The sequence below is a fragment of the Phalacrocorax aristotelis genome, chromosome 2 (assembly GCF_949628215.1).
Source record: "Phalacrocorax aristotelis chromosome 2, bGulAri2.1, whole genome shotgun sequence".
In the NCBI taxonomy this organism is placed as follows: domain Eukaryota; kingdom Metazoa; phylum Chordata; class Aves; order Suliformes; family Phalacrocoracidae; genus Phalacrocorax; species Phalacrocorax aristotelis.
Window position 1 is genome coordinate 93621922 of NC_134277.1, and position 27489 is coordinate 93649410.

Genomic DNA, 27489 nt, shown 5'->3' on the forward strand with positions numbered 1-27489 from the left:
ATGTCAGATGTCTTGTAAGAACGTAATAATTAGGATGGTGCAGTATGCAAGGTAAAAGTTGCATCTTGTACCTTGTGGAGCTGCTGCACTCCCATTACCAGCAATGACAGAACCCGTCCAGTTCTTCATCCAACAGAAAAACATATTGCCCATGCAGATAAAATTGCCTTTAATTTGGTACAGCTTATATCTTTTTTTAGTCTGTGACTAGCAGTTAAGTTCAGCTATTTGGCAGTCTGAGTGCTTACCAGGTGCTCTTTTCAGATTCTATTTGGTCTTTGTCTCAGCCTAGTAAAGGCATTTGGTGTTTGCTTAGTGCAACAAACACTTTCTAGATGGCTTCTTACTACAAGCAGCACGCTGATTTTAGTCATAGAACTTCCCTCAGTGCAGATGTTTTTCAGGGTGTTTTGAACACCTAATACAGTCAAGGTTAGTGTCTTGCCTAAACATTATCAATATACATAGGCAGAAAACAGGGAAGAAAAGGAAACATTCACTGCAGGAGGAAGCATTCTTTAATATGCTGCAAACACCTTCTCTGATGTACATAAATATATATATAACTGAGTAATCTGTAGGATATCAAGATCCATTTTTATCTAACTAAGTATTTTTCCATAGAAATCTATATAAATACATGTACCTTAAGCACGCTCTAAGTATCATCCTCTTTATCTGTCTTCGAAGACAAAATGAACAACATTCTAATGTTTCTAATGTAGGATGCTAGAAGCATAGGTATTTGGAGAAGGCATCAGCGAGTGCAATAGGATTACTGAGTAACTAGTTTCCCCTCAGACCCTGTAAGAGGGAGAGAAAAAGGAGAAAACAGAAACAGCTTAACTCACCAAAAATCAAACCACTGCATTGCCCTCTTAGCCACTGAGTGTTTTGGGATGTAAGACCGAAGATTACATCAGTACAATAAAGGTTCCCTGCTCTCTCTACAACCACAAGCTGTACACTATGCCAAAAAAAAAAAAAAAAAAAAAAAAAAAAAAGTGCGGCTTTACCCCAGCATCAGAGCCAGTAGAAGTCAGAACAGGTAGAGAGGTGTAGAGAAGTAGAGAACAGGGAGAGAGAAGGAAGGGTTAAAGGCATTATCGCAGCCATTAGAGGGAAAAGTTGAAGCAATACAAGCACAGTAGACTTCTCTTTCTCCCCCCCTCCCCCTTTTCTTTCCCCCACTCCCCTCTTCCCAAGCTGGATCAGTGTATAGGGAGGGCAGTCATCACGCCATCCTGAGCAGCAAGAGCTGACGTTGGACGAAGCTGCCAGGTAGCTGAAAAAAGGCACAGAAGGCAGCTGATACCCACTTTTCAACGTTTTTTTTTTTTTAGTCTGAATCTGGACTTCAAGCAACACAGCGCCTGAGACAGCTCATCTGAACCACACTGTATTGCAATACTCGCTCTTCCCAAAGAAAAAGACTCCACTGAGTAGCAGAATGCTGCCAGTGTCGCAGCCAGGGCTACAATACAGAGCCTTTTTGTAACATTTTAAAATCTCTTTCTGTTCACATATTTAGAGATACAGACATACATTCATATATCAATTCTTCCTTTTTTGAGGGCACCTTTGGCTTTTGTTACCCTGATGTGACTTCTTCTTCGTCTTGGAATGATGGGGATCTTTTTAGCTTATGTTGGATTCATTTTCTTTTCAGTTATGTATATTCAACAAGGACTTTCTACCCAAGGTAAGATCACTTATTGTCAAATACCTGTGTGTGTTTTTCTATGCTAAAACAGACTGAGAACAGGATTTGGGGGGGGAAGGGGGGGGCATGAGGAAGAAGAGAATAAAAAGAAGGAAAACAACCACAATGGATAGGGGATGAGGACACCAAGCATCAGGTTTATGTTTAGCTTTAAATTGTCTGTAAATAGGAACAGAAGTGAGAAGTTTCCCCAAAGTGGGAATAAAACAGGCTTCCTTTACTTGACTGCAAAGAGGAAAATAACAGAAGAGTAAAGGGGTGTTGGTGAATGGACATACATGTGTTTGGGAGTGCATGTTTGTATATATGCCTGTACACATACAATATACCCCTACCCGTGCATGCATAATTGTTGCATTCAGACCAAGTACCGGATGGCTAAATCTGCTGCCTCCCTTAAAATATTGCAGTCTCCTTTCGTGCTGCGTCCTTTTTCTTCTCCTATCATCCTGCAATCCTCAGAGTCAGACCTTAATTTCGATTCTGTGACTATGTGCGTTTCTGCCCCCGCAAAAAAAAAAAATAAAAAAAAAAAAGGAAAAAAGGGAGAAAAAGACAAAATCCAAAATCGACTTCTTTGAAGACCTTCCCCGCCGCCCCCCCGCCGCCTTCCTCCCTCCTCGCCGAAAGGCGCGCCTTGCATTTCAAGCAGCCCCGGCGCTGCAGGAACCAGTTGTTTGGGACCTCGGGGCTGCGGCGACGCTGTCAGCACCATGGACAGATCGCGCGGGGACGCCCCCGCCGCCCCCTGCCCGCTCGCCGCCCCCTGCCCGCTATCCCCTGCCCGCCGCCCCCTGCCCCCTCCCCGCTGCCCGCTGCCCCCTGCTCCCTGCCCACTCCTCCCTGCCCGCTATCCTCTGCCCCCTGCCCCCTCCCCGCTGCCCCCTGCCCCCTCCTCGCTCCCCGCTGCCCGCCCACCCCTGCCCCCGCCCCGCTGCCCTTGCCCCTTGCCCCCTTCCCGCTACCCCCTGCCCGCCGCCCGCTGCCGTTCCCTGCCGGCAGCTCCCCGCCGGCTTTGCGAGCCTGTGCCGGCTGCGCTTGGCGGTGCGATCGGGGAGGGTGCTGGCAGCATTCCCCTCCGCGTCCCCGCACCACTCACACACTCACACGCACTGACCAGGAGGGGAGGGGACGAACAAACAAATGGGGGGGGGGGAAGCCAGAACAAAACAAACTCACAAGCCCCGAATACACGAAATGCACAGTCCTTCTGTCAGTTTAACTCGGTGACTAGCAATCGCTGACTGGGGGGAGCGGGGTTGGGGGGCGCAGAAGAAGGGACGCTGTGAAATATAAAGCTAGTAGCTTTGCTAAGTATCTGTTGCCAAGCACAAATGTAGGGGGAAAATGAAGTAACACTGGTTGAGTGTATCACTAAATTATACCCCCAATTTCAGGTTAGCTAGGAAGACTGGATAAAAAGAGAGGAAGAGGGGAGGAGACAATGAGCAATATTTCCTTCACATCATAATATGCTCTAGTCAATCTGTAACAATGCATAACAGAAAGCAACATTGCGGGGTCTTTTCAAATTTTCCTCTTCTTGAAACACAGGTTTTATTTATTACATAGTTTGTCTGCAGTCCCTCTCACTTGACTATCGTGTTTGATTATGTTGCACAGTTTTAAACGGAGCTGTAGGAAAGGATGAAAAGGAAGTAAAGACTGAGACTTAAAGAAATACTGGTGCCCTGGGCTATGTCCATCAGGATTAGTTTTTAAACCTAGCAGTGGTACACTGAAACGGGCAGATCCCGTTTGTTACAGGACTGGGATACAAAGGTGAAGGTTAGTTCTAGAAAGTGTCTGCCAGGACTGAGAAACAGAAGATGTATTGCTTCTTGGTCTGATTATGCAAGCAGAGGTTCTCAGAAAGAGCAACTAACTCAGGTAAAGCCTTTGAAATGGGCTTTGATGAGTGGTTGTAACCCGCGCCTCAGAAGAGTGCCCCTTCCAACAGCTGCTCCAGCCAGCTGTGGAAGATTTAACAATTCACACATCTCCAGCTCAGCCCTACATAATACAATAAATCAGTCTGTTTTTTTTTTTTTTTCCCTCTTCCAAATTGGTTTTGCACAAAATCCCTCGGTGAGTCTGGTGAAATACTGCATTCTGCCCAAGGGTATTTGGACCTAATTACACGAAACTTTACTAACCCATGGGAGAAAGCGGGGTGGGGAGGTCTATAGCATTTCCCATGAGCAGAGCTTAGAGAGTAAAAAAAGGTGGATTTGTGCATACTGGAGGAAAGGCATACTTGGGTGTGACAGAGACCACGGGAGATAATGTGTGGGAAAACTGGAAAATCAGAAAAGAGGGGGAATGAGGAAAAGAAAATGGATAAATTAATTGAAAAAAAGAGAGAGGCAGAAGGGGAAAAGCAACAAAAAGCAGAGAATGAGCAGTGAGTAGGTAACAGGAGATCCCAACATGTTATGCATTTGTTTTGCAGCAAAATTCACTGAGTTTCCCCGAAATGTCACGGCCACTGAAGGGCAGAATGTGGAGATGTCTTGTGCTTTCCAAAGTGGCTCTGCTTCGGTGTACCTCGAAATCCAGTGGTGGTTTCTGCGGGCCACTGAGGACCAAGAGGCTGGAGCTGAGGTGACAGGCACCCAGGTACTGATCCTCTGCCGTGGGGTCCCCAAACCACCCAGGAATGCCACAGGAGGGGAGGCGGAGAGGAACAGAGGGAAGGAAGGGGGTGGGGGGAGAGGGAGGGAGCAGAGGGAGGTTCTGGATCTCCCCAGGGACTTAATTCTGACCATGAAATAACAGTATAGGAACCTGCAGAGAAAAATGCCCACCTCAAGGGATGGTGCTTATGGTGCCTGCCGCTCTCAGGAATACAGCAAGGGACATTCACAAAACCACACAGATTCCCAAAGCCTCTTCCCCCCCCCCCCCCCCATTTTCCCTTTGGAAAGCAGCTGTTCAGAGACTGCTTCTTGTGGGAATTTGTTATTTCCCAAATGGCAAGATCCTACACGTGCCCTCCAGTTTACAGCCGCTTGACAGCACTAACTCTGCATGCAGCTGCCACAGGAGGGCACACACACCGCGGGGGGTGGGGGAGGAGGCGGACAAGGGGGAACCAATGCCCCAAAGAAAAAGAAAAAAAAACAACCCCCAGAAACAAAAAATCACACGACAGCCAGAAATTGCCAATTTCAGCTTTCCGAGCGGGACAGAGGGGTCCGTGACCACTTACACTGCCGCCCAGGGACGCTCCTCCCGTCCTCCGCTGCCACCTCCGTACCGGTCCGGCGTTCGGCTGCCCCGAACGGACGCCCACGCGAGTCGGGTGGGCGGCGGGTCCGTAGGGCAGTGCCCCTCTGCCACGCTTTGGTGGGGCGCCTGGGGGCCCCACGCCGGCGCTCCCCGGCGCGGCCCGCAGGTGGCAGGCGCGGCGCGCCGCTCCACGGTGTGCGCGGCGCGGCGCGGCGCGGGTCGCGCGGCGGGGCGTGGGCCGCGACCCACGGCGGCGCTCCTTTCCCTGCAGGTGGAGCTGCTGCCCGAGCGGGACCTGGACAGCGACGGCACCAAGATCAGCGTAAGTGGCGCCGCAGGGCGCGCGCGGCCCCCGCCGGCCGGGCGGGTCCTTCCTGAGCCAGCGGCCAGCCGGGCGCGCGGCGGGGTGCCGCGAGGCTGCGTCCGTGTGTCCGTCCGTCCCCTCCCCCGCACCCCCGCACCCCCTCCCCATCTGCACCGCAACCTGCAGCGGGCAGGCGGCCGGCAGCCGCAGCTCCCCCCTCGCCGGCCCTCGGCGGAGGGTGCCGGGCCGGCCCTGCCCCACGCGGCTCACGGCCCGGGCACCCCGGGGCGTGAAGGCATCGGCCAGCGAGGCCCAGGCTGTAGACCTTCGCCAGACTCTGTTTACACCGCGTGAAGCAGACAGCCTGCGCCCATCCTTTTACCTCTTGTTTTCATTTACCTGGGCAACTGCTGTGTCTGCCTTAGCGCTCCAAAGCTGGTTTTGAGGCTGAAATTTGGCCGTGAGGCTGCACTTCCCTTCAGTGGGGTGTGCAGCTATTTAAATGGGCTCATATCAGCTGGCAGAAAAAAAGCTCAGAAAGTCTCTGGGCAAGACCTCCCCGTCGGGAGTAATATCCACCCTTGGCTGCAGAGACTCTCTCTTAGGAAAGTGAGGTTCTGACACCAGAGTTAACCCATCTGCTGTTTGAAGATTAAACCAGAATGTTGTCTTCACAAAATTACGAATAGCATTGCTCCAGCCCTTGTCCAGGGAAAGGATGCCTTCTTCAGCAGACCCTGAGTCAGGCACAGCCGCAGCCTCTGACCTCAGAAGAGTTCAGACCTTCCTCCTTCAGTGTCCCTAAAAATGTGTTGGTGGTGGGGTTGTGGTGTGGTGCTCACTGCAGTGGAAAGACACAGGCACTTAGCAGATGCTGCAGCATGAGTGTTCCTTACGAGCCCAAAGGGTTTTTTTTTTTTTTCCCCCTTTCTCAGACACTATCTCTTAGAAAGAGCCTTTTAGCTGCAGCCAAGGCTGTGAGTACCAGCAAAGCTTAAAAGAGCAGCAGATAGAGGTGAATCATTTCTGTTAAATCCTTTACTCTGCTGCTCTTTGGTGCCTACAGATAACTAACCAAGTAATTACTTCAGGTCAAAGTGCAGCCAGGTATAGCTAAAGGGCACTTATAAACAAGAATTCAGATATGTTATATTCAAAACAATATATATTCTAGCCATAGTTACATTTCCTATGATACTTCCCACCATACACTATAAATGATTTGTGTCATGGGCCGTATCTTCAGTTACATTTCTAGACTATCTTACAAATGAGGCCCACATGAGGTCTTTGGATACTATTGCACTAGACATAGTGCTAGAAGCCAATTTATTTCTTATCCATACTGGTTTATTCAAAATCCCCATAGTAATCCATAAGATCTGTGACACAGTGTAGGCTGTAAAGCTTGTCCCATCTTTCAAGTTAAAAATCTCGTTGTCTCATTATGTATGATAATAATTCACGGTGGGGCATTCATACAGTTTTTATAAGCTTGCAAAACCATTTTATATTTGTAATAAAAAAAGTCAGCATTAGGTTGACAGTCTAAATACACTTGTGACAAATGTAGCCTTTTTTTCTTTCTTGAAGACATATACAGAATCCCCATTAGTACTACTGGAAAGTATCTTCATGAAGAGGAGAGCAAACTTTTAAGTGCATTTAATAAATTCTTTAAAGAAATGGTAAAATATACTAAACGTGTTTCTAAACTGTGCTGAAATACGCCACGTTTATTGGTTTTAAATGATAATCGGGCATGAATTGAAAACATGCATACATACTGACTTCAACAATTTCAAAATTTCAAATCAAAAACCAAAACAAATTCTGTTTTTCATTAGTGCTATGCAACAGTTAATTTTGCAGATATTGCATGGGAGCAGATGAAGGCAGAATATGACCAACAGATCCTCTTTCCATTCATATGAAACTTCTTTAATCCTTTGGCTGAATATGAGCTGTTCAGTAGAGATAGATTATTATTGAATACGGTTTAAATAACTATACAGTGCTTTCTGTGTAATTAATATTGCGTATGTTATGCCTGAAAGTATGCAGTCCATACTTTCAACTCAGTTTGCCAAGTATAAACTCAGAGCTGGATACAACACAACACACTGTAAAGTCCATCCAGTACCTTAAAGCAATAATGTATTCACAAGTATTGCTCTTCTGTTTATCAAGCAGGCAGAGTAAGTGCTTTGCCAACACTGGTGACTGCAGCATGCCAAGCCATCAGCAGCAGCGTGTTATATAATCGCCAGTAACATGTGCCTAGTTTCAATCTAACAGTTCTCCATTTTTGTGGTCTACCGTGTATTCGTCATCCTGATGTTTCCTCAATGACTGTCACTGATACGACACAAAGCAACATTTGCATCCGTGTTCGTGTAATGGTGGAAGTAAACCAGGTTCAGTTGTTCTTCAAAGCTGAAGTTTTCTGTCCCACTGAATCCTTCTTAACTGGCCCTCTGTGGGGCAACAGATATTAATCCAGATAGAAAGTAATAGTCAATTAATTAAATATAAATTCTCTAAAGTGATGGACGTACAGAAGGGAATGTGTGTTACCTTTCCTAATGCATCTTAATACTTGTCACACATTTCTGGACGCATAATTTATTCATGTCTGCTTTAATTATGTGAGACAAAAATATGTTATGTTACCTTCAGATATTAAAAGCAATTAAAAATAAATCAGGAGTCTTATTTTAGCTGACAACTTTTAAGATTATCTTGAATGTGTGCTACTTGAATATGTGCTGCAGAAATTATATATGACTTCTAATAAGTACATATTTATATAAATGAGACAAAATGAACCACCTGACACAAGATGTCTTGTTATGGTTAATAAATAGAAAATACCAAAGGTTTGGACACGCCTGAAGGAGACAAACTGAATGTCAAATATGCAGTTTCAATGTACTGAAAACTACAAGGTAATCAAATAAATTGTTATTAAAGACGTTTAAATATTGGCAAGCATCTCCAATAAAATTCTTAATGTACTGCTTCAAAAACTGAATTATTCAATAAAGCCAACTAAATGGAAAGTTTTAACCAATGAAGTGCACAGATATTAGGTTTATGTAGAAAAGCTCATTAAGAATGTTTCATGATCTTAAGCAATTAATTGGAATGAGCACAGTAGTTTGGGTTATTTGTCTGAGGCCAATTAGCTTTTCAGAGCAAAACAGCTAAACAGTGTTGGAAAGAAGACGTCAGACATCCTCATAGATACAAATAATCATGCTCATCCTTGATGCAACTTCCCTGCAGTAAGCACAATCACACCACTGATTAATTTGGCACTTGACTTCTCTGAACAGGCTCTACATCAGTAGAGTCTTCCCAGAGAAAGAATAATACCTGACAACAAGTTTGTTTGTTTGTTTTCTGGCAAATTTGCAGACAGTGAAAGTACAAGGGAATGACATCTCCCACAAGCTGCAGATCTCAAAAGTGAGGAAAAAGGATGAAGGCTTGTATGAGTGCAGGGTGACCGATGCCAACTATGGAGACCTTCAGGAATACAAGGCCCAGGCATTTCTCAAAGTCAACGCTAACAGCCACTCTCGGCGAATGCAAGCCTTTGAGGCATCTCCAATGTGGTTGCAAGATATGAAACCTCGCAAAAACATCTCAGCAGCTGTTCCAAGTAGCATCCATAACTCTGCCAATCAGCGTGTGCGCGCCACCTCCAGCCCTGAAGCAGCAGCCAAAATCCCCAAACAAAGTCCACAATCAGGTATGGTAAAGCATTTTGAGCTTTCATTTGATTGCTTACCAGCATGTAAAAGGAGGCTAACTCAACAAGGTAACCAGGAATTGTGACCAGGAAGAGTGTGGTGCTCATTTATTCCTCCTTCTTTCTGGCTCTCTTCCTCCTGCTATCTCCTTACTTCCTAAAAGCTGAAGAATAAGTTTCTGGGCAGAAGAAGCAAAAAGCCTTAAATTCCTATACATGGATTTTATCTCTACTGGTTTTATCCACCTAAGGTTAGCTCTCTAACCAAAGCTTAGCTTTCCCTGTAGTGTGTGTGGAGAGACAGGGGCATGCCAGTGAATGACGCATCCCATTTTAAGGTGGCTCTGCATGATAAATAAAACACCTATCCAGAAGTGTTTCTTCCTAAGTTAATTTACACCAGTCACCTAACTTTTATATCTCTAACATTCAGTGAAAGTAGTCTGCTTTTAATATCAAACCTATTTTCATAAGGAACTTGACTTCTAAATCTAAGCAGACCTTAGGTACAGCAGATGGTTTCTCCCTTGTATAGGCTTTAGAAAGACCATGGGTTTGTCAGAGAATGTGGGTTTGTCATCTTCAGCTGCTTGATCACTGGCTTTGAGTCAAGCATTAAAATGGCAACGCCTCAATTTTCTGTCATGTAGAAATCAACATGCTACACATTTTGTTTGAGGGGTTTTGTACAGCACTGTATAAATAACCTATAAGCAATGTAAGTCTGCATCTTCTACATTGATACAGTAAAATTCAGGGTTATGTAAAGGTACATGAAGATACAGGAGGTGCAGCTGTTGACCACTGTATGATGGCAGTAGAGAGATGGGCAGGGTAAAAAATTGACGTCTGTTGTAAATGATCAAAAATCCTCTAGAAAACAAACTGTGCAAGCTTAAGGGTTTCTGGGTTACTTCTGCTTACACTGAGGGCCCACTGTGCGGCAGGAGACCACAACCTAGCTTAAACCAACCTAGTTTGTTCTGATGCATCATGTTTCTGCTAGCAAATGCCATGTCATCAAAACCAAAACTGGGAATACAACAAATTTCATAGCACACTTATTGTGAAATCACTTTCGTCTTACAGGCTTACTATTAGAAAAACGTTTTGATAAGGAAAATACATTTTATTACAGATTGGAACAATATGATTATTCATATGAAAATTCTTATTGCTATTAGAAAAGATGATGCACATACTATCAGCATTTTACATCTGTGTACATTTTTTATTTAAAAGATAATTCTCTTTCTCTGAAATGGAGCCACTTGCAATTTTTTAGCTCTTCCAAAAAATGTTTAAGCTGTTAGAAGAAAAAAAATACTTCAGCTGATTTAAAATCATCATTCTACCAAGGCTTTCATTTCAGAGAAATATATATACCACTTATTTTCCATTGGACTCATACATTTCGAAGTAGCAGACTCATCTATAAAATGAAAACTCAGGTTTCTGTTCAGTTTGATGTGAAATTATTTAAAATAGTCACAAGTTTATGAAATACATAGCTACAGACTACACTGCAATGCGGCCAAAGTGTGCACACAACAGCTAATCCACAAAATCACTTTGGATATATACTTGAATCTATAATATTTTTTATGTCTTTAATCCAAGCAATGTCTTGCCTCATTACTGGACATTTGTTATTTGAGAGCTAGTAGCTTATTACATGGAAAGGTCCCTGTAAAAAAACAAAACCAAAGCAAAACAACCCCCCCCCCAAAAAAAAAAAAAAACATAGAAAAACTTAATCTCTAATTTTTTTATTGAACAAAGATTATTGCAGATCAAGTACAGACAATCCCAATCATAAATAATTAAAAAATTAAAAGATTAAAATATAATTTAGTTTATTAATTCATTTGTTTTGTGATGAAGCACAGATTAATGCTGTATTCATCAGAGGTGAAACTCATCTACTGAAGAAGCAAAGAGTGTACCAAGAATCCATATTAGGCCTAATTTCAATTTAACGGTCAATTGCTACACAGTAATTACTGGTGATATTTTTGATGAGCATCAGTTTAACTCTTGAGAACCAAGATTTACTTTCTTTTACTGGAGAAAATCTGGGCCTGATTTTCCAGCTGTGATGTGATTTGGATTTTCACTCCATTTTACACTCACTCTATACCAACAGAAATACCCATGGGAGCACAAAGCAGTGAAGGTTTTTAGCTCTGTGTAACTTTGAGGAGCAATTTCAGCTGAGGAAGGAGAGATATCAGTTGTGAGACCTCAGAAAAGCAGAAGGAAGGCGTCATAGACAGTAATAGTGGTTCTTTTTATGATATTGAATCCACATAATCTCCTTATATTGTCGAATGAGAACCTCTTCCCTTCTTCAACATCATGCTAGCTATATATGCTAGCACATACATAGCGCAAGATTGCTGTGTGACTACATTATATGTAAGCAATGTATCCATCCAACCTAGAACACAGAAACATGGTTGAATACAAATCTATCGTTATTAACCATGTTTGTATTTGAAAGACATAGGGGGTGATTGTGATGTGTTTGTTCATGTTGAGTAATACATTGACTTCAACAATACTGTTTGAAGAGAGAAGTACTATTAGCCATAGGTAATTGTATCTAATATTCTCCAATATTAGAGAGCTGGTACATAGCTATTGGCAAGCAATAAATTTTACTGCCGTTGCTCACAGACTGTTGCAGAATACAAATACAGCAGAGGGAAACGTGACACTGAAATTATTGGGAAATCTGTATTCAGTTATTTCTGAAGATTTTGGCTACTAATATAAGAAAGAATGGCTCTGATTATATGAATGTTTTGTCCCCAAAACTTATTTTTGAAAGGTAGATAGCACTCTACTTAACTCCTTCTACCCTGAAGCACAATGAAGAATTTTGTTTCTTAACAATAGATATTTAATACCATAGCCTTACAAAAGCAGTTTACAGTCACTGCCATTTTAAAATATCAGCATTTCCCAACTGAACAGATATTTCTGCCATTCTCCTCTTTTACACAAAACTAAGAATATCTGTGATAACTATGAGGGACCTATATAGCCAGGGCTGACAAATTAAAGTGATATGAGGTCCATTCAGCATTTTGCGCTGCTCGGAAAAATGCCACATGAGTGTAAAAAAGATATTTGTTATTGTTAGCATAATGGAGATGCAGTATAGGAAGAAAGAGCTAAAGAGAACATCTCCCACAGACAGTCTTCAGATAATATACTGAGGAGTACTAAACATCTACCTCGAAGTCAAAAAAGTCAGGAAAGCAAAAGTCAAAGCTAACACAGCTTGACCCTTTCATTTCATATTCATAGGCTGCAGCAAATGAAGTAAGCCATCACAGTTTAACAGGAATCTGAGTAATTTGACAGGCAAATCTGCATATATCCAGAAAATATCCTATGTGGGTGGAATGACAGACTTTTTTTTCTGCATAATTCATAACAACGTATCTTAGTCCAAAGGTAAAATTACAGAGTTATCACACAGCCTTGTAACTCTAATCAATGTTGCAATTAACTGAGGTCCAAGAGCTGCAATGAATTCAGGTAAAAGGAAGCTAAATAATCTACAGGCTGCACCAAGTCTCACTGTTTCATGGATATAAATCTAGCCAAATCCTGCTGCCTGCATTCAAGTCACTCAACATTTATAGCAGCACAAAGGGCTGCAGAATTTGATGTGCTGCAAATATCTATATCCCCCAAACTCTTCCTGTTCTGCCAATGCTCTGTTAAAGCACTCAAACCCATTAGTTGCTTTTCAGACTCAAGAAGGTTTAGAAAACTCAAGAGGGAATAGCTGCAAATGAAGAAGTGACGTTAGGTCCATTTTCTGACTGCTTACATATAGACTCTGCACATTTCTAGGAAATTTTGTTCTTTCCTCAAGCTACAAATACAGCTATTGACCCAACTACATGCCAAAAATGTTCCTGTGATAATGACAGAGTTGCAGTGAGTGACTTGAAAAAGAGCAAAAAGGAGAAGGTCCTTACCTAAGACAGAATGACTTGGATTCTTGGCATCATAAACCACACAGAGAGCTGATCATCAGGCGTGAATGCAAAAGAAGAGGATGAAAACATGTTTCTTCAGTCTGTTGATACTGACAAACCGATGACATTCCTTCCGGCCACCATTTTTATCTACAGAATCCAGGAATCCTTTATTATCAACCCATTGTAAGCACAAATTTTATGTCCAGTTTGGAACCTTCTGGGATATAAAACAATTTCTGTGTTGTTTCATTCTTCTTTTATATTACATCTCCTCTTAAAGTGAAGGGACAAAAAGTCTGCTCTGGTCTCCACCAAGGCGACAGCCAGCATGACTGCTTTATTCACTAAGAGAAAGACTTTGGCTTTTGCAGCTGCTGTTTTAGAAACTGTGAGTATCCATAAGGCTAGGAGGCACCAACCGTTTCTGTGATTGTTGCATAGGGCTACATTAAAGCAAAAGCCAAATGAAAGTTTTGTTTCTCTTGTTCTGAACCTTATTCAGCCATTCTCAGCAATTCTTGCAAAAAGATGATGCAAGGACTATCCCATTTTACACCCATGTACACTACAATCTCTGTTTTTACTTGAAACGTACACCTTAGTTTTCTGTTCCTGAAATGAAGACACCCCACTTTTCTAGCTTCTCTGAAACAATGGGATAAATTCTAACCATGTTAATTGATGTAACCCTATTAGCCAGTTAGTTTTTGACCTTGAAACTGAAAGCATCTTCTGAGAAGTGCCAATCTGCTCCAAAAAACTTAACTGACAAAGTAAGATCTTAACAGCAGCTAAAACCCTTCTTTTAGGTTAGGATTTCCAATGCAGAATGAACTCACTGCTGCCTTAAGTTTCTTTCAAAAAACCTACATCTTAATTTCTTGTATGTGCCTACTTACTGATAGAACCAAATGCACACAGGTATTTAAACTCCTGTACCTAGTGCTTAGTCCAACTGACCCCAGTAATAAACAGTCTGTTTTCAGTGGATCTGCAGTTCTAACTCCTGTCACAAGCAAAATGGTATCTACTTTTTGTAACCATCCCTCACCGCCATTGTCAGTCACTGATGCTACAACCCTGTCATCTTTCTATTGGTTTCTATTCCTGTTACAAAAACACAGGTTCAGGAACTAATAAGGGAAGGCACTCGCCAACCAATATGTGTTCATTTTTGTTCTTCTTCAGGTTTTAGCAGTTGTTAAATCCCACATGCCACTGCCAGACTGCGTACTGGGTATGCTTAGTTTCAAACACATCCTCTCTGAAATCAGAGATATTTTCATCCTTAGTTATGCCCATGGTTAAACACTAATACTGAATCGTAGAAGAAAATCATGGTCTTCTCAAATTTGTTGAGATAATAATGGATTCTATCCTTACACATACCATTTCTCCACTGTAAACATATTCCTGTAAAAGCGATGATGTTCGGAAATAAATGTTAAATAACCTTAGCTAATTGCAAGCAGGGGTAAGGAGGAACCTAAGAAAGCAGGTAATGGCAGATTAGAAACAGCCTACTACAGAAAAGGGGACTCCACGGCAGACATCCATTTTTAGTATTCAAACATAGCCTGGACTACTCTCAAGCAGTTGCTTTTTGAGATACCATACAGGTTATATGCATGAAAACATGAAAAACTGTCTTTAGATGCAGCACTACATATTTACTTCATATGAAGCCAGTCCAGAAACAGTGGGACAGTCCAGACAGACACAGCAGGAACTAAATGCACAAAGATTAAGAAACTAATTTTGTCCTTTCTTCATCTACATTATTGTTTATCTACGCACATGTGTACTGAAATATTTCCTATCATTTTAGTAACATTACCAGTATATTTCACTGTCCATCTGCCATTGCCATTGCTATGTATGACCTTAATACTGTCTTTTCCTGTCTCTTGGCTGTTTAAAAATGAACCTTTCAGATTCATCTCACCTTTAGAACAAACCTGATTTATAAAGGCCTGGTAGGGGACCCCATAGCAGTTCCCTGAGTAGCAGAATCACAGTCATTCTGTTCTATGTGCCTGATATAACTTTCTTTGGTAATTAACCACTGGAAAGATTGCAGATGGGCCAGAGTAAAGAAAAAGAAGAGAAGAAAGGAAGAAAAGAAAAGAAAAAGGGAGGGAAGTGGAGCAGGTCAGAGAAAGCCGTTTATGACTTGTTCATCAGTTCACTCAAATTGCTTTTTGTTGCTATACAATCAGGCAGCTTGCACTGGGTCATCAAAGATTGCAGCATATGTGACAGGGCCTGCTCTTGAAATAACTGATGGGATTTACTTTCTTCAGAACACAACCCAATTGTTACTTGACACATATACAGCAAAGCAGAGGACATTCTGCTTGTTTCAGACAAGGAGCAGGAAGTTTCCCATCTATAGTGCCCTACTTCATTATGAAAATCATGTGCACCACTTAAAATTAAAAAGAATGGGTAGAACTATCTGCTAATTGGAACGGATACAACTCTGCTGAAGCCAAAGAATGGCATTAATTTACAATAGCAAAAGATTTGTCTCAAGCATGAAGATGAAGATGAATTCTCTTCTACTCATAAAGTGAGAGTGAATTATAAGAAGAATCTAAGCTTTACCCAGCTTATACCACTGAAAGAAGTTTAGGAGAGGGAAGCTGTCTGGGAGCAGAATAAAGAGAAGGAAAATACCTGAAAACAGCTATTTTCAGTTCAGTCACATTTAGGGGGAGGGAGCATTCTTGGTGGTGAGTTTTGTTGCTTCAGATTTTTTGTGTGTTTTTTCCTTAACTTTGATCAACTTTTCTTCTGGTGTTTATCTTTGAAACCTTAGGCCAGACTAGCTAGAAAGCTCAAGACTCTTAGTATTTTCTTATTCTCTGGACAGGGGTTTTCCATTTTATTAAATAATTCATAAGCTTCAAAGATATTCCAGACACATAACCTTCTTTACAGCTACAGTAATAATTAATTAATCCTGCTTTGCTGATGAGAAAGATGGATGTCATTTGAAGAGCAGCTGAAGATCTTTCTGCTGGCCTTGAGAAAAGAAGGCTCTGCCCCAAACCCTTAATTTTACCTTATTGTAAGGAAAGTTGCCGTCATACTTTTTGGCAGTGCAACTTGCTATCCTGTCTGTGTGTGGGTGTTCCAGTCTGATCCACCTCACTGAAGTTTGTTCCCCCACCTTCTGACAAATGCTACTGTCTTGGAACAAAGCTGCCTAATGTGCTGAGACGAATAAAAATGTGAAGGTTAACTGCCATAGCCAGCATTCCCACTCCTTCATACATACGATCTGTGTGTTCATCAACAGCAACAAAAACACAGATAGCAAATCTGGATGTTATTTCCGCTGCCAGTCCTGCTGCTGTTGCCTGTGACACTGACTGAGGCTTTTGGCCAGCAAATCACAGCCATAGGGCTATAATGACTACAGAACTGACTTCTACATGACTATAGAAGATGGTGTATCTGTCTCCAGTTCATTCTGTGCAACTGAAAAAAGAGTTGAAAGGGCAAGATGTTTTGTCAAGGAGCAATAATTAATCAATTATGAAGCCAAGAACTAGCAGTAGGTCTCACAGAGAGCTAGCTATTCAGTCATTGCAAAGTCCTTTAGTAGAATAAGACTGTTTGAGAATATGGCTGCAAAGCAATGTGCCTGTCTGAAGCTCTGCCAAAATAACAGGTCGATTACCTATTTTGTACTCTTGATTTATTCACATCCATACAATATGTACTGATCAGTGACCATCTTATATCTGAAGAGTCTTTGAATAATGATGAATGACATTTCATGATTATGATTGATCCCACATCTCAGAACTGTATTGAGAAAGGTAAAAAAATCTGAAATAAAAGTAGAAAATTACAACAATATAGAATGTGAAAGAGATAGAATTAATTCAGCATTCATTAATTCAGGATTCAGCAGAAATACTTCAAGCTTCATTCTCACAATTCACCGTTTTTGAGCAAGTGCACTGTGGTTGTGGGGGTGATAATGTGGTTTTTTATTTGTATTACAGTAACAGCAAGGGTGAAGGCTTTGACTTGTGAACTCTGATTTAGCTCTTACAGTTTAAAATGATGCCATTCAAAGTCTGTGTCTTGTCCCAGTCAGAAGTTATTGCCCCAAACCTGGATGGCAGAAGGAAATAAGTGCCTGCTCTTCAGCTCTCCCAGTTCACAGTGTTGAGCATTAAATTAAGCCTCTATGACAGTTGATAAACTAAATCATCAGGTTGTTAAATTGAGATAGATGAAGAGACAGCATGGGGTTTGCTTGTATCACTCCTACTATTGGGGGTTTAATTTCCATAAGAGGGGGAGGTAGAAAGATGGAGGCACTATCATCTTAAACTGCTTTAGCTAAAACCATTAAGAGCTCATGAGTCATCGCCTTTAGACAGAGGTATGTTCTGTTAGTCAGAGGTATTGTTCTAATCTCTATAACAACTGCATTATCCACCAGGCAAACAAAGGATCAGAAGAACAGTCCCTTGCCTCAAAACACCATCTAGGAATCAGACAGAAGAAAACAGACTCATCCAGTCGGATGGGTACAGATAAATGGGAGCTTAGCTGAGTTCTATGAAAATAGCTCTTACATAAATGATATAAATAGAAGGAGATCAGGTTGACTGTATGTCAAACATAAGCCTAGGCAGTGTCAGGTGTGAAAAGCAAGAAAAGGGATTGAATATCTCATGCTGAAATATTTACAAAGAATGATAATTTTCCTTCTATGTTATAATAAACCTCTTTGTATATGTTTTTCTTGGTATGACAGTGCTGTTGAAGATGATAGAGTAATATTAAAGATCATCCCACTTAAGATTTTTTCCTCTGATAGTTGAAAGGCTGAACAGGATGCAAAAAGCACACAAGGAAAAAGATCAGTTCAAGTCTGTTTTTCTTCAAATAAAACTTGTTGCAAATTTATGGTACCTTTCAGAAATGGCTCTGTTAAGAGTTTGATTACAATGTGGCATATATAAAATATACACACATTTTTATATATTACAAAAATGCTGAGCAATTTGTGCTGGATCCATATTTAGTTACAAGAGCAGAAGCTAGTTACTAAAAAAAGAGTCAATTCAAGAAGAATTTTTGTTAAAAGCCTAAGTTCCTGCCTTCATTCAGGATGGGACATAACTATAAGCAAGTAAATGGATGAGGATGGGTTACCACAGACAGTCAAAAAACTCTGCATTTGCTTTGGAATCAGCTATTTCATGCAGATGAATAGAAATGCACTGGTTTATATATTTTTCTGTCATGCATTAAAAAAAGTTTAAGACCGTTTATGTCCATGGTTTTCAGGGATAGGATGAGAGAGAAAGGTGACCAGTGCTAATAAGAGCAGTTATAAAGCATGCTGCCAGTGGTTCTTAAACAATACCAATTAACCAATTTAGGGCCTGCATTTGGTTAAGCTTGCTTCTCTATCCCTCAGCTTTTAACTGTTGCAATGGGCAACTGAATACTGGACTGTTTCTAACACTGGTTTTATTTAAATAACTGATACGGGTGTTTTACAGACTATTTGCAAACACCTCTCTTAGCAACCATTTTCTCCAATAGTACTCACTCTCTCAAATAGAAACAGCTGAAGTCAATACATTACTTATACATATGAAGAGATATTAAATGTAAAAAAAAAAAAAACCCACAAACAAAAAGACTTTAAAACTTTCCAGGCTCAAACACCAGCTAAAGGGAGGAAGAGAATTAGGATATCTGCTACAAAAGGCTGATGCCTGAACGTTTGTGACTGAGAGCCCCAGGTAGGCAGAACGTCATTCTCCTGAGAAAAGAAAGTCAGTCAGGGAAGTTTGAGTATCAAGACAAAAAAGCTTCCACAATATAATAAATCTGTAGTGATGGAAGTAGTAATAGTTGTACGGCCAGTAAACAATTCAGAGACATGAAGAATTCACTATATCCTTGGCTGAACACATGAAATTTGAGGTAGCTGAGCACTAAAAAAGTTTCAAGCTACTAGGAGGAGGAATATGCTTCTGGGTATATATAAAGCTGAAAGTTGTTTGTCTTAGATTCAAAAATCATTTTGACTCTACCCCACATATCATCTGCAGAGACAATTCATCTACACTTCATTTCACTGAATGGGTATCTAACTTAACTGCTACTTTACTACTCTAAATTTGTTTATGAGGGTATCACATGAAAATGCTAAGGAAATTAAAAATTCAGAAGCTGAATTTTTAATGGAATAGTCTGTCCAGATAGCTAGACTCACTGTCAGTCCAAAACAACCTAAATAAGTTTCCAAGAAGCATAAGCCTTTGAACAAAACTTAGGATCACGGCTACAGTAATGAATGACAGTCATGAAGCCAATGCATATCTGTATCAGGCTTTCCTAATCATGCTAGTATGCAAAGTATTATTTAGTTCTGAACTACTTATAACACAATTTAAACAAATCTACTTATTAAAACAGAAGGAAATACACTGGTGAGAATGGAATGGAAGTTGTGAATTACAGGATAAAGGACATAGGAGAGAGCAAAAATTACAGTAGAGATGGACTAATTACACTAGAGATGGACTAAGCCAACTGTGCTATCCAGTTCATCTTCCTGAAAAACTGTGTTTAAAGTCAGCAGTGAGTTTTGGCTATTTTCGTCAGAACAGTATGAAAATCTATAAATGTTGATGCACCTCCCATTTCAGTTCTATGTTTAGGGATCTAACCCCTTTCTCCTGCCTCGTCAACATAAAAGGATGAAAGGGTCAGATCATTTTTATGATCTCGTTTTTCATGTTTGAGAATGACATTAGAGATCATTTTAGCTTCTGCATAGTGCATGATGGCCCAATTAGGAAGCCTGATTCTAGTCAAGGTGTTAAAGAATGAGAGGTGAACAAGAGCACTGTTTGAAGAATTAAAAAGTAAACCATGGCTCTCAGATATGTGGCAGAGGAAGAACAAGATTTAAATGTTTCCCTATGTATGGGTTAATGTAAGGGATGATGTAGAAAGTGGCCTGAATGTGAAATCCCATGTTTGTTCACGCCGGTGCACCCATAATTCTACTTCTGTCCATCTTGGCATTGTGAAATTGCAGAAGTCATTCAAAGTCCCACTCCTCTTCCTTTCTCCCTTCATTCTGTTTCTGTGTCCTTTTATAGATTTACTATGGCTTGTTCTGGACCACTGCCTGAAGCCAGATATCATTTTACTACATGCTACCTATATTTGAATTCTCCTCATGTTTTTCCTTTCCCAAGTATTTCTGTCTCAAGTTTCACTAGTTTTAGGCTTTACGTGTAGCTGGCAGCAAGTTAAAGGCTGTGACCTGCTTTAGCCCAGAAAGAGCTCCAGGAGTTATTGTGGCTCAAATCTCTGGCAGAATTCTCTCCTCTACTCTGGGTTGGAAAGTTGTCACTTTCTTTTGTCCTGTGATAGGACTGAACACCTCAGTTTGCCTGGGTGCCTTACCTAGAGAAAGCTAGGGAATAACCATCCATCTAGGATCCCATCCCTCTTCCTCACCTGCTCCTCTGGGCACCACTGGCAGAAAAGGAACACACAGCAGATGAACAGAGCTACCTGCTGAATGCAAAGTCTAAGCAGACTTCATGGAAATTCAATACATAACCTATTTTATTTTTCCATCAATTTGGAAGCAGTAGTTTTCTTCCAAAATGCAAAAAAAAAAAAAAAAAATAATTCAGAAATTTAGAACTTTTCTTCTGGGTGTAAGATGAATTCATTTGCCCTCTGTGGTATGTTTGCCCGAGACAGTGATGAGCAATTCACACTATTTTAGGCTGACTACTGTACAGCCATCGGAGAAAGATGGACTGGAAGCCCAAGCAAAAGTATCTACATTAGGAGGCTTGAATATAATACTTACTGCTCATCTTTAGCCATCCAGTTCCCCAAAAACAAACACAGGTGATTGAACCTTAAAATACACATGAGAAGTAATTCCCCTGGGGAGGGAAAGGGGGACCTTACGTTTGTGGAAGGGAAATTTTCTTCCTGAGTGTGGGCATATATTCCAGCAGTATAGGAGAGTTATAGGTATCTGTGATTTCTGCACTTCAGAGGAATAACATGGTAGCAATTGGAAGGCCAGAGAGGAAGAATGTATTTATTTAAAACCTGTGTGAGACATAGTCAAATAAAACTTCAAATAAAATCAAACATACTTGGTTTCCCCTATCTTTATGGAGGTAAAACTGCAAACGTCTCCCAATAAACCTTATGGTTCATTAATATCCCTAGTAAAATTAAGGCAGGTATTTAATGAACTTTTACTTACTTTACATGGAAATAATGCAAAATTATAATCTCATGTGGTTTCAGCTGGGACTGACAAGAAGTTTATTTCAAATCTAACACTATAGAGCAAAGCTGAGTGTCGCAAAACAGCAAACCAGGCACTTAAAGATAGAAAATAGCAGCACAAATTCCTGAGACTTCCAAGACATCAATACATCTGTGATTTCAGAAACCAGTAGTACAAAAAAAATTAACTCATACTCAGCACAGGCTGAATATATATCCCCCATACATGTGCAGGGGTATTTGGCATCATGTAATAGGTACAGAGAATCTAGGATGGAGTTTTGTGTGACTGACTGTGCTTCTCTTGTACTGGTCAGCACAAAACCAGGACTCTACTTAGGCATTAGTCTTCCTTTGTGATCAGCAGCTTACTAATTAAAGGAAACTGAAGGATACCCTCACTAAACTGATATGTTTAGTGAAATATTAAGGCAGTGCTGTTGAATTTATAGATTTGTTCTGTTATTTATGTGAAGATGCACCACTCATTGTAAACATAACTCTAAGAATCCAGTTTTCAGAGGCTCTGATGGGTATTGAGGCTCAGAGTGCCGGAGGTTATTACATCCCAGAGACCTCCCAAACTTTAGCAAGCACAAGAAATGCCAAACTTGCTAAACTTCAACTCCTGCAGATGCAAACTGCTTGAGACCCAAGGTGGCTAACCATGTAAGGTACTCTGACAAATAGAGGATGCTAATACTGTAGGGCCTGAGGCAGATGCTTAGTTTACAAATCAGTGTTTTGTCCAGTTGTGAAAAATAAATGGACAAAATTATGAAACCAGCATTTGCTTTTCTTTGTTTGCATCCCCAAATCCTGTGTATTTTTACACAGATTTTGTCTGATCAATATCTTAGTGAAAGCAAGGGATTATAGTCATTCAGGCATGCAGTGGATATTTTTTTATTATCAGTTAGGGTTTACTAGCAATTTATAAATTATGCTGGCTTTGTTTTATACTTAGATGCTCTAAAATTAATCTCGTTAACAGAACAAAATTAATGTTAAGCTATTTGGTCAATACATTATGAGCCATGGAATATGGTTCATCATTGAGACAGATTATTTTACTGTTTTAAACACTAAGATCACAATATTTATCACTATTGTATTTTTCTGTTTTCCTAGCATTTAAGTAAACTACATATTTGAATAAATCACAGGTTCAAAGAGTTTAATAGCATGAACTACTCTTTCATGCTGTTGCGCAGAAACTTATCTCATGATCACATGCCTTTGGCCATACAGCATTTGTTTACAGGGGAAGGCTAAGTATTTCATAGTCATTTGCACTTTTGGATGTATGTCATGGCAGGAAACAAAAGAAAATAATGTTAGAAATGGCAGGGAAACAATCAATTTAGCAAATCCACTGCTAGATCGACAGGTTTTTGCTTATATTACTGTGCTAACAGTTCCAGTGATACTATTTAAGTCCTGGTCAGAACTGTACACCAAAACCATATCTGCATGAAAACTCTGAATTTGGATACTCTGTATTTTCAAGACATTTGGATTTGGATTCTGATCTGTACTTTGCCTCTGCCTTAAGTCTAAAAATAGTGAAAGTAAATCTCTGATTTAAACACCTTATGACTTTCAGATTTGCAGTCAAAATGGAAATTTCTGACTATTTCTGGTCACTTTTCCTTATCAAGATGGAAAACAAAATAATAGAATATGAGCAAATATCACAGAATAGAAAAAGGAAAAAAATCTAAAAAAGGGCTGCTTTCAGTTTTGCTATGTTTTTATTCTACATTTGCAGCTTTCACCCTTCTAAAATCTAAAGAAATACTCGGGATAATGAGGGAAAAAATACAGTTATATTTAAACTCCAATTGTATTTCATAAAGAATCACTGAAAAAATGAGACTGTACCTAATAACCATATATGTCACTGTATATTGCAAGTCAATTTTATAGGGGATGATATATTACTGAAAGTGTATCGGTTTGGATTAGGTAGCATTTTGGAAACTATTAAGCCAATAAATACACACCTGATATGACATTAGGATACACTAATCTGTCCCTGAAACCATGCAGAGGACACTGTTTATGGCCAGTGATTTCCAACAATCCTAACACTCTTTTGTCACCTAGAAGCTGAAATTATTTTAGTTGTATTCCTCCGAAATTTTTCTCATGTGTTCTGTATTCCTTTATCTTCTACTTACTTCATGTACTCTAACCTTAATCCCTTGCAAGATAAAGGAAAACAAACTTGTTGTTTACAGAACATGCATGTAGAACATGTGATATGAGTTGGAGGGAGGTTGTGATTTATACAGTGACTGAACATTATAAATAAAAAGGTTATCATGTGTATGCAATATATGACCCTTAATTTAGGGATCTACAGATTGTCTTATTGAAAAAAAGCAAAACAAAACAAAAATGAAATGCTTTGCCTGCAAATATTATGGTGGTCCTTTTCCCACTGTGAAATGGTTTAAGTCAAACCTATTTTGTATCATACTGTTTCTCTTCCACAAATTACGTCTTTCAAATTCTCAATTTATAATGCCATTAATCATTTTAAAAGCTCTTTTTAAAAAATATCCATGAGACCCTTCTGAGTATTTATCCTTATTTGCATTGTACATATTTTGTGCAGAGGAAATCTATCTCCAAAGACCTCTTTAGAATTGACTTGAGCAGTGTATTTCTCTAGTTCAATCAAAAAAATATTTAAATGGAATAAAATTAGTGAAAATAATTCAATACATCGTGAAATGATCTAACACTAACAAAGGTTCTAACTAAGTTCTGCTAACCTAGTGAGGGAAAGAAAAGCCTTTATAAAAATCTGACAAATTTTACACCTTATATAAAAGAGAGAAGAAAGCCATGCTGCAATAAAACCAAAACCAGAAAGTGAACTCAGCCCTTGGGCGCAGTATTGTAAATACTGCCTGTATGAGAACAACCCACAGGAAGAATTTATAGCAAATTTGCTTGTGTGTTTGCTTGTTCCTAATACAGAGCAAGTGTTTTGAGGAGCCCAGCAAACTACTGCAGTGTAGTACAGGTAGGCTAGCGTTACTGGATAGGCAAGAGAAAAGGAGGATTCCCATTTCTATGTTCAGTAGCAACTAAGCTCAGAGTTCCCTTGGACTTCTTTGAAAACCTTGGTAATCTCTTTGAGGCATGTTTCAATTTAAAAGTTAATATTAATTTAGAAATTCAGTTTACCCATGGACAGTTGAAATATCACTGTTACTTAGAAGCTCTGGTGTATGTGACAGAGGACTAAGAGTCTTTTATGGCAACTGCTATGTATGCAGTGTCTCACACCATGTATTTACAAAAGGAAGCAGTGTTCAGAGGTCTGGGATTTAGTTTAATCCTTGTTTTTGACGGGAAAAATTTACTAAAGGCAGGAACAGAAATACTTCTTGCTACACTTATAAACATAGCAGGTACAGATAAATGTTTTACTGATAAATGTCTGAAAACTTTAAAAAATGATCATTTGCCTTGAGTTCTTGTTGCTTTCATTGTATATATTCTTGGTGAGAAGATAAATGTGCTTTTTGGGGCTGCAATGGAGTTCAGCATACAGTTCAATATTAAATTATTTTAAAAATAGCTTATGCATTATTAATATATATTTTTAAGAATAACCAATTATTAAAAGTCCACCACTATTATGGGCTGCTTATAACACCATTATTACTTTGTTATAGATTTGATGCCTGTAACCATCAATAACATTCATCCTTTTTAAGTATACAACGCGGCTATAAAATCTATTAATCATGCATTAACCAGTTATAAATGGAACTTTTATTTATAGTGTAACCAAATTAAATTCATGGTTTTCACCTCAAGTAATATGTTCCAAATTCTAAATGTCATTCTTTACGATATAGGGAGTTATCAAACACTGAGACTTGGTATGTAAGGCATCTATATACTCATGTCATTGGTGTGCAAGCGTTTTAATTAGTCTAGTTCTGAATGTTTTTATTCTGATAACGTACTTAGAATATAAAGTTATGCTTTTAGAAATAATGATATGTACTATTGTTTTTATAGCTTTTGTAAAAGGAAAAAACCTGGGAAAATACAATTTCTCGAAAGTAAATACTCCAAACCTTTTAGCATTCTGTTTCCCCTTTGCAAAAAGCACAGCTATTTGCCAGTACCTCCTCTGTTCTACAAGAAAACAATCTTTAGCCACTAGATTACTTTTTTGTTAGCAGTCAATTATGTGATGCTGGAAATAATTTTGTAAAGGACATTCTGACATGGAAGGTGTTTGGGTTTGTTCCTCTTGGGATATGGTTTCACTGGATAACATTGTTTAAAAAGACAGACGAGAAACAAAAGCAAAGCAAACAAAAAAAACCTCCCTGGGACTGAAATACTTTGTATGTGTTGTTATTTGCAGTGCATGCCAAGACATTCATGGGCACCAGAGCCAACCTGGCGAGCTAATTAAATATATAAATGTATGTGTTTAAAACAGCCTTATAAGGAGCATTGGAAATCTGCAAGATGAGCGAATATCTTATAACTTCTTCCGCAGGTGCGAGGATAGCTACAAGCCATGGACTTTCTGTCCTGCTTCTTGTTTGTGGCTTTGTGAAGGGTGCTTTGCTTTAATCTAAAAGTGCTGACTTTTTCCAATATCACTTTCTCTTCTTAAAGCAAAGAGCAAATCGCCTGTAAAATCCACGGAGCGGACAGCAAAGTTGACCCTAACCTCCAACCACCACTCTGCACCCAATGTACTCTAAATCTCTACACAAGGAGCACCTTCTTCAGGAAGTACAAACAAAAATACTAAATAAATAAATAAATAAATAAATAAATAAATAAATAAATAATATAAAAAGAAGAGGATACTACATGTTTTCTTGATATATCTTATTTTCTTTGGCGTACCACTGATCTTTTATTTGAAGAGAACTGGTGTGATGTAATCAAATGTTTTGTAACAGCAAGACCTAGTTTCCTTTTCTTTTGGCAAGGAGAAGCCTCATCCTTGACTTCTCAGGGGTTGGCCTGCGAGTTATGAGTATTACAGAATTAACCATGGATGACATTTGGTTTCCTACGCTGAAAGAACCATTCCATCCTGGAAGCAAACAGAGGCAAAATAATGAAACAAAACATAGCAATTTAATATCAACCCCAATAAAACACCCCACAAACTTTATCAAAAAAACTTTTTTTTTTTTTTTCATGAGGAATAGGGAGAAGAAAATAAATTCTTCAAAGCAGCTAAGCAGACTAGAGGACATTGCTGCTGGAAAACAAACAGATGAGGATATTTTTCTTTTGAGTTGTTTGGAATTTTTTATTATTCTTTTTCCCCTGTGGGGTTTTTTCCGGTCTTTTTTTGTTTGTTTCTTGTTCAATGGTGGCAATTCCTGACTTAGGCCAACCCCTGATGACTGCGTGGAGGTTTATATATATATACACACCTTTTTTTTTTTTTGTCTGTGCGTTCTATATTTCAGTGTGTTTTCTCTAATTTTGCAACTCCTGTATATGCAAAACTAACTTAAATTCTGTAAATTGCTTACGGTCTGTGTGATATAACTTCAGAGTAGACATATTTTGGTCTTCATGCAAGCCAGTTTTTAATATTATCTATATGTCGTGCCACCTAGACATCTTTATTTCCTTTTTTGACAAAACATCACTTTTTAGTTTGTAATTCAGTACTGTGTGGATTTTGTAATACATACCTTCATTTCCACTGGTTTGACCCCTTTCAGCCCTCTGTTTACTCTGTAAATGCACATTAAAATTTGTTATGGTCTCTAGACAATGAATTATTTTAGTTTTGTGTATGTTGTGTTGGACTTCAGTTGCTGAAAGCTCTTTTAATTCGTGATGTTTATAGAGGATGAAGTGATTTGATCACTAGAGACTGTAAAATGCAGGTTTGCAGTCAAATACTGCATGTAAAGGAAGGTTAGAAGGGAAAACAGACAAATAAAACAGCATGGCTTAAAGGATATTCTTTTGGTAAAGGGTTTTAGGAAAGCGAATTTATTACACTGGTAAACTATATTCACATCACAGCTCCTTCTACATGGCCAAAGAAGCATCTTTCTTTGCTTTTTCTGGAAGTGGATTGTCATTACTCATTGATATTCTTAATTAAAATACTTTATGTCTGTGAACTGAA

General features: G+C 39.6%; 1 protein-coding gene across 3 annotated transcripts; it reads left to right on the top strand.

Moving 5' to 3' along the window:
* The first annotated feature begins 600 nt into the window (after positions 1-600).
* Positions 601-27489, top strand: VSTM2A (V-set and transmembrane domain containing 2A). Of its 3 annotated transcripts, none has more exons than XM_075084391.1 (5): positions 601-1702; positions 4176-4342; positions 5226-5276; positions 8679-9015; positions 25738-25869. In XM_075084391.1, the coding sequence occupies exons 1-5, from the start codon at positions 1624-1626 to the stop codon at positions 25782-25784; spliced, it is 681 nt and encodes a 226-aa protein (XP_074940492.1). In that variant the 5' UTR covers positions 601-1623; the 3' UTR covers positions 25785-25869. The 3 variants fall into 3 exon arrangements, with proteins under 3 accessions (XP_074940492.1, XP_074940491.1, XP_074940490.1); XM_075084390.1 differs by lacking the exon at positions 25738-25869 and adding an exon at positions 25876-27489 and having other exon boundaries at positions 683-1702; XM_075084389.1 differs by lacking the exon at positions 25738-25869 and adding an exon at positions 25998-27489 and having other exon boundaries at positions 689-1702.

Excerpts from the sequence above, each read along its gene's own strand:
- VSTM2A (XM_075084389.1), top strand. The coding sequence starts at position 1,624 with ATGATGGGGATCTTTTTAGCTTATGTTGGATTCATTTTCTTTTCAGTT. Across the intron at positions 1,703-4,175 it reads ACAAGGACTTTCTACCCAAG|CAAAATTCACTGAGTTTCCC; the intron begins GTAAGATCACTT and ends TTTGTTTTGCAG. Across the intron at positions 4,343-5,225 it reads CTGAGGTGACAGGCACCCAG|GTGGAGCTGCTGCCCGAGCG; the intron begins GTACTGATCCTC and ends CTTTCCCTGCAG.